Genomic DNA, 10,553 nt, shown 5'->3' on the forward strand with positions numbered 1-10,553 from the left:
GAACGCAAGCGACAACGACGGACTGCGGGCATGCCGTCACTGTAGTCGTTTTCTGCGTCACAGCCGAACATGCGTGTAACCTCATTAATAACACAAAAACGCGTAACCAATAATTGAGAAATACTTTAATGAACCATCGGGATTAACCCAGTGATAAAAACCAGGGCTGTACGTTTCGTATTCGCTGGTTAACCATCTTCAGGTAGTGGAAGGGCCGGCGAAATTTTTTTTTCAGCCGCAAAGCATCTGCCATAGACTGCACCTGGACAACTGCCTCCTTTGCCTTGAAGGCACTTTGCACCGTACCGCCGGACGCAGCCTCCAATTTTGCGCGATCGCCCCCGCATACGAGGCAACCACGTGTCAATTTGGGAACCGAAACTCTACGCAGTTTCCATAAAAGCAAGTCCTCGAATCGAAGTTGGCCCTTGAAGTTGGCCCCTTGCATCAATTAGTGACATCTCCGTGATGGTCAGCCTGTCAGCGTCTGGGTCAGAAGAGTGGCCTTCGCGGTAGTTAGCACTTCCGTGAAGGACGGCGATCGTTTTCGCCCAGAAGCGAGCTCCTTTGTTTGCTCGTCACAGTCTATGTCGGGCCCCGTCGCAATGTAGGCGGGCGCTCATGAAAAGGTTCGCTTGTGAGAAGCACCCATGGAATGTGCATGGGCGATTTGAGGCATAACAATGCCGTGTAAAGGCCCTGCTATTTAGAAATCGCCTCTGACACCGCATTCCGGCTTGTTTAGGTGATTTTCTTGGCATCCATAAACCTGCCTGCTCGAGTAATTATGCTATCCAGGTAGGTAAATAAAAATTGACTAAATAATCTTTATTATTATTTACTAAATCACCCGCATTGGAATTGCAAAATCGAACTCCCGCATCATTGAGGTCTGGTGTTCGTAATGAAAATCGGGACACTTCCACTACGCTAAATATTCTATACTATATCTATATCTACCCTATATACTATATCTACCCCAAAATTCGCTAAATATTCATTGGAACTCTAGTTACTATCAATTCGACATGAAAAAAGGGGCCTATTCACGAACTCCTGAAGCTCCAATGCATTTCTTGCCCACATTACGGACAGCTATCTCGACACTGGGGTTATTCTTCAGATATCGGGGAAAGCAGACATGACCTAGACCAATTTAAAAAAATTAATATATGTGTTAAGGTGAATAAATACGAACTTACTAAATTATTTATTTAGCACCCTATACATTGTTCGTTGTTGTCCACGCTATTTCCTCTTCTTCGTGTTGCCTAACAAAAGCATGCCTCATTGCACTATATGCTCCGTGCGATCCTGCCAGGCTGTTTGTCGAAAAGTCTACAAGTTTATAACATTAAACAGTGTATGACGCTGCACAGATACTCCTTTTGGGTACTAAATCTCTCATCAACTGTTATTCTGTACCATGTGAATGTAGGCTCAACGACAGACGATAAAATAAAATGAAGTGGTCAAGATGGGAGCCGAAAAATAGAAACACACTGGGATAAATACTTAAATACATACTTTCAATGGTGTTTTGTCACCCCTTAACTATTTTAAGGGTATAGTAGGCGAACTAACACGTCAGAGTTGACAAAACAGTCTTTGACAAAGACAGGTCCACCTATCAAAACGTCGGCCAGCCGGTGTGATGATTCTTCCCCGGCTAAGCCCCGTTCACCGCCGGCAAGGCAATCAGGGAGCGCATGCCGTGTAAAGTGAAGCCGTTTAACACGAAAATAACACTTCTGCTGGACAGATATTGAATAAATTCTGAAAGAACATTTTACACTGATGATATTTGTTCCTAAAAATCAGGACGTAAAACGCTTAAAGTATGCTTTACGTTCAGACGTGTTCTAATGTACGTTCTTACAGGAAGGCACTCAGCAATACTACCAGATTATATTCACCATCGCACCGACTTACTGCAACTCTCGTATCAAGTACGACATTCTAGTCTGCAAGCCCATCACCACAGAAGTGAGCAACGAAAATTGTGTTTACAATGTGATCACGTGCTCGGCGCATATTTAGAGCCACTCGAACCGCTAGCTATTCACTGTCTACTTTAAGCAACATATACTCTAAAACAGACAAAAATAATTTTCGGAGATTTGAGAGATAGAAGTGCGCATTTCGGAGCGAAAATGTCAGACAAAGGAGCGCAAGACGGAGATGACAGGCTGCCTTAGATAATGCACGTGGGCCACAACATGCCAACCGACGAACGTTTTTCCGGCCATGATAGATTTTTCTGAAGAAATAATTATGTTTTTGCGGCTGCGTAAAGCTATTATTTCCTCTTTATTTTAGCCAGAAAAACATTCGTCGTCCAGTGGCGAGGCTTACATTTTTCATGAAAAACTGGTCCGCGGTGTACTCTGGGAGATTTTATTGTAGAAGTACTTTGGATATTTTATATGTTCAAGTACTGGCTTTGCCAATTGAATGAGTTGACGTAATTACCAAAGTAACCTACGAGTAATGCTGGCGCGGAAAAATCAGTTTGGTTTTAACCGATGTGTTGGTAAAAAAATGAGCCATAAAATTTAAATGTACGGGTAGACGCCTAAAGGAAGCATAAATAAAACTATGTCAGCCTAAAAGTGCGTGTGCAAATAAAATTAAAAATATGGAAATTTTTCAAAAACGCACGCATTTTGGCATCTGCCGGCCGTCTTTCGGCAAAGGCACGTGCAGCCGCTCTGAAAAATGAGTTGCCACCAACGTCTTTAGCGGCATAGTATTTCTGTCTAAAGAATGACGTTTTGATGATGGCTATCGCGGCGAGTCTAGGGAAGGGAGCCAGGTTCCCTATCTGCATCTTATATTTGAAGTAATGTACATTTTCACCGTTCACTATCAGTGATACTTGGCGAAAGCCTTCCTCGTAAGCATGCAAAACTTACGCTATAGTCAAATTGGCCCTTCAATTTGGTGTCTACACTCCTTTAATGAATGCGTGTTCAAATGTAGAGTTTGTTGGGCAGTGTTCCGAAAGACAGCCACGTAGGACAATGTAGGATTTGACTTGTCGTTTGTTTGATGAGCGTGTCACTCGATAGCTGGCAACTAGCGGGTCCAATTCCTCCCGAAAGAACGCTGCCTTGATGATAACGCAGAACACCTTGGACAAGAAGGCTGAATATTATCCAGCTGGGCAGATAACTCATCTAAAGTTAAAACGCGTTCATGGGCGAGTTGGTTACAATCCATGACAGAATGTGTATCGGCAGTAATATAATTCCAGTATCTTTTGTGGCCTCTCCTTAAAAGAAGTGTGCGAAGTAAGAAAAAACACATTGTGTAATATTTTTCAGAAACATAAAACAATTAACATGGCAACAGAACATCCTTAACCACCTTTATCCTAAATATGTTGGTTCCAGGTTAGCAATAAATTTTCCTTTGTCATCAGTTTACGAAGGCTTTAGAGAAAAATCTATAAACGTAAATGTACTTTTTATTATCAATACAAGAAGACATGCGGCGGACTTGTTCGGTTAGCTAAGCAACTCTTGAAAGTTCCGTTTTGAACCAATGGTGGCAAAATTGTAGGATCTTACTAGCACCCTAAAAAAACAAAATGGCTGCATCGTTTCCACTGAAGATCCAGATATCATATCTTTTTTACGTTGGTTTTGTAGAAGCAGTAAATAGAATCAAGCTCATAAGAGGGTCTTCATCCGTTCAGAAATCCTAACCTCGCCTTTTTTTCACAATGTCGTGTTCACAAATCACAATTTGATTTTTCTCTTTATCATATCACACCCAAAAAACTTTAAAAGCCAGGAAAGCATACCCCGAAGACGAATAGGCGCACTAATAAATTAAAGCACAAATTTCAGCATTTAGGAAAGAACGGTTCAGCTTCTAGGAATCTAAGAAATGTTCGTGTCAGTCTTTCAGAATCCACTAAACGTCCAAGAAATTTCGGTTACATAATACGTATGAATAACACAGAGTACCCCCAGAAGTTTTGGATCTTTACTAAGGAGCAGAAGACAACGATAACGGACATTAATCATGATAGCGCTCCTTTACAGGATCACAAGACTGTGGCTCACCTTTTCAATGGGCACTTCCTTAGTGTCTTTTCCTCGTACACTCATCATTCAGTACAAAATTCGCACTCATGCTACCATAACGTTAACATTTTTCGTCCTGTTGTACTTAATGTGCAGCTCAGACTAAAAGGCAAATTATTTACTGGTCCAGCTTGCATTTCTGACACCTTCCTTAGGCGTTATGCTGAGCAAGATCTAAACTGCTTGTTGTAGTATTTCAGGCCTCACTTAATTTTGCAGTGTCCCCGCATCACTTTAAAGAAGTACGTGTTGTCCCTATAATAAAATAATGGAACCCGCATTCACTTTTGAAATATTCTTCGATTTCTATGCTATCATATCACATGTTTGGGAATGTTATGAGAATCACATGTTATGGGAATGTCAGGACATAACAAACAATTCGGGCAGTGCCAACACCTCCGTCTCTTCCACCGCCAGCCTCCGCTCGCGTTGGAAGACCGCACTGCTCAGCTCGAACCTGACAGTACAGCTCTGGGCCGTCCAGCGAGCCGAGGAAGCCGCTTCGAGACAAGGTCTCGGAACCACGTCCGCGGAGGGTGCCCAGACCCACTAAAATACGCCGGACTCAAATCTTATCGATTTGATATTAAAGTTTACGTTCTTCTTCTCTATGCAATCATCTTGTAATTTAATTGTGCACATTGTGGCTGACTGCATTACTGTTTTCGTGAATGAGCTTATAACCTTTACAAAGTGGCTTCAGAACGGGGTTCGTGATGGTCACCCAATTATTAAAGAAATTCATTCACTCTTTTGCTTCTATTCTCGACAAGACTGGCAAAGCAGGCGTAATTTCTTGGATTTTCAAAAGGCTTGCGATGTAGTTCTTCAGGAAAAATCAATTTTCAAAGTCGAATTCGTCGGCCTTCCTAAGTTTCTCATATCCTGGGTTTCTGCTAATATCTAGGGTCGCAACCAGTACGTCGTTATAGATGGGCAACACTGATATTCTCTGCCATTCACTTCGGGCGTTCCTCAAGGCAGCGTGTTGGCGTACTACTTTTTGTGATTTTACTGCAACGACAGAGTTGACCTAATATGTACCCCTAATAATTTTCGCCTGTTTGCTGAAGATGGTAGAATATTTAACGACAAAATTACAGCTACTGATCAACTAGCCCTTTATTCAGCCTTGAACAATATTCTTCAGTAGAGCCAAAAATGGCGGATGAAACTCAACACTGAAAAATCTGTGCTCCGAAGAATAACTAAAAAAAATACCTCTGAAATTTTGTTACGCCATCGGGTCAGACCCCTTACTGATGGCAACGAATATAAGTACATATCTCGCAAATACAATTGCTAACAACCGAAACTGGAATACTCACAATACTAACACTGCCTCTTCTTCTTCAGAAAACAATGACTACTATGCCATGAGCGTAAAGATGGTTCTCCTGAAGTGAAGACGTCAGCTTATACCACCGTTATCTAACCGAAACTCAAATATTCTTACGTTATTTGGGATTGGTTCCCGAAATCTAACTTTAATGCCCTTAAGAACATATACAGAAGAGCCATTCGTTTTATTTTCTCCAAATACGGCTGAGAAGAGCCTGGCCGCGTTAGTGCGCCCTAATTGATTTCGCACCCTTCAAGTGAGGCGCATAATACGGCGAGTAAAATTTCTTTAGTTATTATTATACCGTAATTTGTTCCTATATCCTAGCCCATGCCTTACTCTTTCTGCATCCCCAAAAAAGCGTCGTTCTCACCCTCTTACCATCTTTCACTACTTCGCTAGTACAAACCACTTTAAGTTCTTATTTTTTCCCATAACTATTGAACAAAGGACTGCTATATTTTGCAATCTGTTAAGACTGCAGAATCAGTGGAAACTCACAATCTCATTAAGTCGTTCTAGGCAAAATTTCTGTTTGTGCAGTTTTATTATTTTCTTATAATGCTGTTTTTGGCGTTCTAGCCTTGTGTATTGCATAAGTATCCGAGTACCTTGCCGCTCCTGCATGGGCCACATGGCCTGCACTATGACGTAAATAAACATAATAAACAGCAAGAACACTTTGCAACCAAATTTGCGTGGTATTTTGAAATGAACTCTTAATAATATCCAACCAGAATTACAATATAAATCTTATTAACACACACTTAATAGGATATCGCAGCAAGCAACCAGGTAAACAAAGGTACATGTAAAAGCCCGCTTGCGAGACACCGGAAGAGCTGCCCTATTGGTATTTATAGATGCCCTTTGGACATCACCAATGATAACAGTGAGCACCCGCCTGTTTGCAATATTGCGCGGTGATCATCAGACATTATGGAAGTGAATGGTGCATCCTTAGGCGTGATACTGACCAATATTTAATTATAAGTTCAGCATCCTCTCAGCCGCAAATTGGGGGAAATACTTTTATGGTTTTGACATTTATTATCGTCAAAGTAAACGACCTCTTAATTATACACCTTTATAAGGCGTAAATTATCAACTATGAACTTCTTACATCCTTAGACACCCTAAAGGCGAAGTGTGGGTGTTTTTGTAGGACTTGCGAACTAATTTGAAGATATACAAAAGAAGGATATTTTGATTGAGTTTGGTATAGCTGTCTAACCACAAGGGAATAAAATGCTTTACAGTGTAGACTATTGTAATGTTATGTTTTCTGCATTAGAAAACGACCTTTTCTGGAATTCAGATGCTCAAAACATAAAACTGATTTTTTTTCTTTACAGGCAATAGGGAAGTGCCTGGCATTTGTGAAGGGTGAACCGTCGGACCAACAGTGGAATGTTACGTACTTCTCTTGCACGGCTCCCGACCGACCAGACGCTGTTCTCTCACCGAGAGCCTAATAATAAGTTCATTATACACTGGGTGCTACTCTGACTGTATGTATCGATTGAATGCTATAGAATCAGTGGTAAAACGTTCCCCGTGCTCGCTGTGAATGCACCTTCTGTAGCAGAACAGCATGGCGGCTTTGGCGCCGACGACGTGAATGCAGCTGTATGTTCTATATACAATCGAAAAGAAGATATCTAACCCAAACAGAACTGGGTAGCTTGGACATCCACTTCGTGTCATGACGTCAGCGGTGGCCCTTCGCGAAAGCAAAGAGCGTCAGCCTAGCGTTACCCTTCAAGCTCCTGCCATAAATTAGCTTTGAGAGCTCGAAGGCGTCCATTAGGTTCAAATATATGAAAATTAAGTAAATAAAAGAAGAGAACAAACAACAAAGAGATAACCAACTAAACAACTGATTGATTCACCATCGTAGATAAGGTTGGACGCATGCGCGTGTTTTATCGCGATCTCCTGGTATGCTTATATATTTGTGCTCTTGTAAGTAAACTCTAATGTTGGTAGTCTGCGCCCATTCGTAATTTCTTTCTTATCTAGGCATTTAAATAAAAGGCAATTAAATAAAAGAAGTGGTTACACGTTACTGTATTTAAAGCCTCTGAGCTTTAATAGTGTATGCTTAAACGCCAACCATTTTCTACAGAAACGAAGAGCGTTTACCCGCAAAACGGCTACTCAATTCGCTACATCGTAACCAAGGCCCGCTAGTAGGTGAAGAACTGACAACTGCGTGAGTTGGTACCTATTCATACTTTGACTTGCGCGTGAAACGTTATCGGGCGATGACGTAATCGAGTATCACAGGGCAAAGAAATTCACCACTGAAATGTGTGAGTCGGAAGTATCTATGCTAACCTTTAAAATTCCTTTCAGGCGAGATAAAATTACGCTCCCTCGTATCGCTTCGCAAAGGTCACCAGCGTGCGAAAAAGAACACGCAGTATGGATTTTGTTAAAATCTGTGGATCGAGAAAAATTGCCACAAATTACAGACGAGCAGATCTACGTTCGTTTTATTCAGATTAACGTAACGGTGCCTTACTTGCACAACATATGTGCCGCATCAGAAGGACACGGGTCACAGGAGCGCGCGACCAGACGATGTAGCAAAATCCACGGCACACACCACCGAGCGACTGCCGTCGGCCAACAGGCGCTGCGGGGAACCACAGCCCCACTCGTTGACAACCGGAAGGAGTAAGCCTAAAGACGCTCGCGCCCTCACGGTATACGACAATACAACACCTTCCTTCAACGGGCGGTGCTGCGTCTACCAGCGGCCACGTGTTCGCAATGTCGGTTTCATTCCCTGAGCCCTGCACATTAACAGATTCTCTGACTTTTTGGACTGGTAAGTGTTCCATTTCTGTTTACCCTGCTACGCTTACGCAGATGATTCTTTGACACGTAATCCGAACATTATTGAATTTATCCGCGAATTTGAAGATGAGAATCGAAAAAAAACTTTCATAGCATCAAGCTTCGATCCGAATGAATGTGGCTTGAAAACTCGACAGCCTTACCTCACAATTGATACATGTTCCCTTATTTGGCATAAGGTATTTCTTTGTAAAAATGTCTAGTTTGCTATAAATTTATTATATCCATTTTTCGTGCAATTAATAACAAGGTTTTCGAACAATCTACCCCAGGCTGTATAACTGTGCCATTTTCCACAAGATATGTAAATATATTTTAATATGAGAAACGTCTTATAGATGACGTGGACGCACTTATAATCCGAAATGCGTGGAGCAAGGCCGTGAACAATCTTAACACGGAGGAATAACAAAGGAACATAAAGAGCACTGCAGTCTCGCCTCCTATGGCACCAACGGTTCCAAGCGGTGCTGCCGCGATTCCAAATGCCGATTCACTTGACACATGATGGCATGAACATGACCTTGAAGCAAGAGAGCGAGCTGCACTCCAAATTATAACGTTCGCTGTGTGTGTGCCGCAAACATTAACCACAAGTGAAGGAAGCAAAATGAATACCCATTCCTTTTACCGGCACATGAATTCATACCTTGAAAATTCATCGTATATTCTCACACAGTGCAATAAATTGTTATAGAAGCTTCCGGAAAACTTTGGCATAACACGGTTCATAATTGGGAATTTTGGCAGAGAGTGGTTCTGAAAATGCTTAACAAAAATGAAATGAAAGCAAATAACTTGAAGCCTACGAAAGAGCCGTGCAAATGAAAAAAAAATCATGAGCCATTCCCCTCTGTGAAGGTTGATGGGCAGCGAAGCTGTTTGGCACACGACGGAGAGCGCGCCACTTGCGGCGTCTTGCATGGCGAGCCGCGTGCGGCTGGCCTCGCGGGAACGATCTTCATCGGTGTTTGCCGCCCGCCGCCGCCGATTGCATAACCGCATCTGTTCTCGCCGTCGCTATTCGTAGGCGCACTGCTCCTGGGGAGTGCACACTACACGCGGCCTCCCCATTACTACATGAGAAGTGAAATTTAAAATGGAGAATCAGAGCTTGTCTTGCCGACAACGCACGGCAGCTCCTAGGGCGGCAGGTGCTGCCGCCCCGGGAGAGCTGAAGGAAACTAGGCACGCACGAGCTTGGAGCAATGACAAGAGAGGGCGGTGTGAACATAGACATGGCCGACGCGGGCCGCACAGCCGTAAATCTTTGAGAAACGTTTATTATCAAGCAGAGAGTCCACTGATCTTGAAAGTGGTGCCCACTGATTACTAATTTACTCGAAATACATATCCAAGAGTTGATACGTATAAGCTTTTGCTTAGAATGAAGCGATTTTGCATCAAATTTGGGAGCCGACTTGTTGCACACGCACATCTGTTCACTGACATAAAAAATGCATTGAACCCTAGCTATAATCAGCTTCGCTCTATGGGGGTGGGGGAGAATAAAAAATAAAGACGTTTAAAAAAACAAAAAGAATATTCGCCGTAAAACAATGATGCTACTGGCAGTGGTATCTCATCGAATTTGTGCCTCTATGCCTTGTTGTCACAAGGCCCTTACATAAGTGCAATCTTAGCCCACCAATTTTTATAAAATATGAAATGAACACGTAATTGCCGACTGGCTGTTCACGCGAGACGGGATCATGCTTTCCGCGCGTTTCGAAGGGACGCCTCGAATTCGGCCGCCCCTTAGATTTCAATCTGCATTGCGACAGTTGAACAGCACGCTGTCCTGTTTTTTCCTTGCTCCATACAGCAGCAATGCAATATTCCACTGGACTCTCAACGAAGCTCCAAAGCGAAATCTCAGAAAATGGCTTTAGGTGTGAGGAAACATTTAAATACCCGTATTATTAGAAAAACAATATTTAGTATTTTTGTACATCCATGCAACCCCACACACTTGTCAACATATTGCAAAATAATTCATGCTTCCACTTTGTGCTGTTCACAAGCTCCAGAGTAACTTGTAGGGTTCAACGTGCTTGGTGAAACCAAAACTTATATTCTTCAATCTTGTTTTTCTCGAAATGTAGATTTGTTCGGTTTGTGCTGCGTCATCACTGATAAAAATTAGCCCAATGAAGACTTTCCATTCATACTTTCTACGCTGTTTTATTGCGTATCTGGACGTGCAATGAACTAGGATTATTAATGTTTTGTAAGTACATTTTATGTCG

At 42.3% G+C, this 10,553-nt stretch overlaps 1 protein-coding gene across 1 annotated transcript in view; it reads left to right on the forward strand.

The window, feature by feature from the left end:
* The window catches only part of LOC119459191 (uncharacterized), an 89,406-nt gene extending 82,479 nt beyond the window's left edge, over positions 1-6,927 (forward strand). The window contains exons 3-4 of the mRNA XM_037721015.2: positions 1,882-1,986; positions 6,795-6,927. Of these exons, the coding sequence (XP_037576943.1) occupies positions 1,882-1,986; positions 6,795-6,914 (225 nt within the window). The 3' untranslated portion in view covers positions 6,915-6,927. The remainder of the gene's footprint in view (positions 1-1,881; positions 1,987-6,794) is intronic.
* The last annotated feature ends 3,626 nt before the right edge of the window (positions 6,928-10,553 follow it).

This window comes from Dermacentor silvarum, chromosome 7 (genome assembly GCF_013339745.2).
Source record: "Dermacentor silvarum isolate Dsil-2018 chromosome 7, BIME_Dsil_1.4, whole genome shotgun sequence".
Taxonomy (NCBI): Eukaryota; Metazoa; Arthropoda; class Arachnida; order Ixodida; family Ixodidae; genus Dermacentor; species Dermacentor silvarum.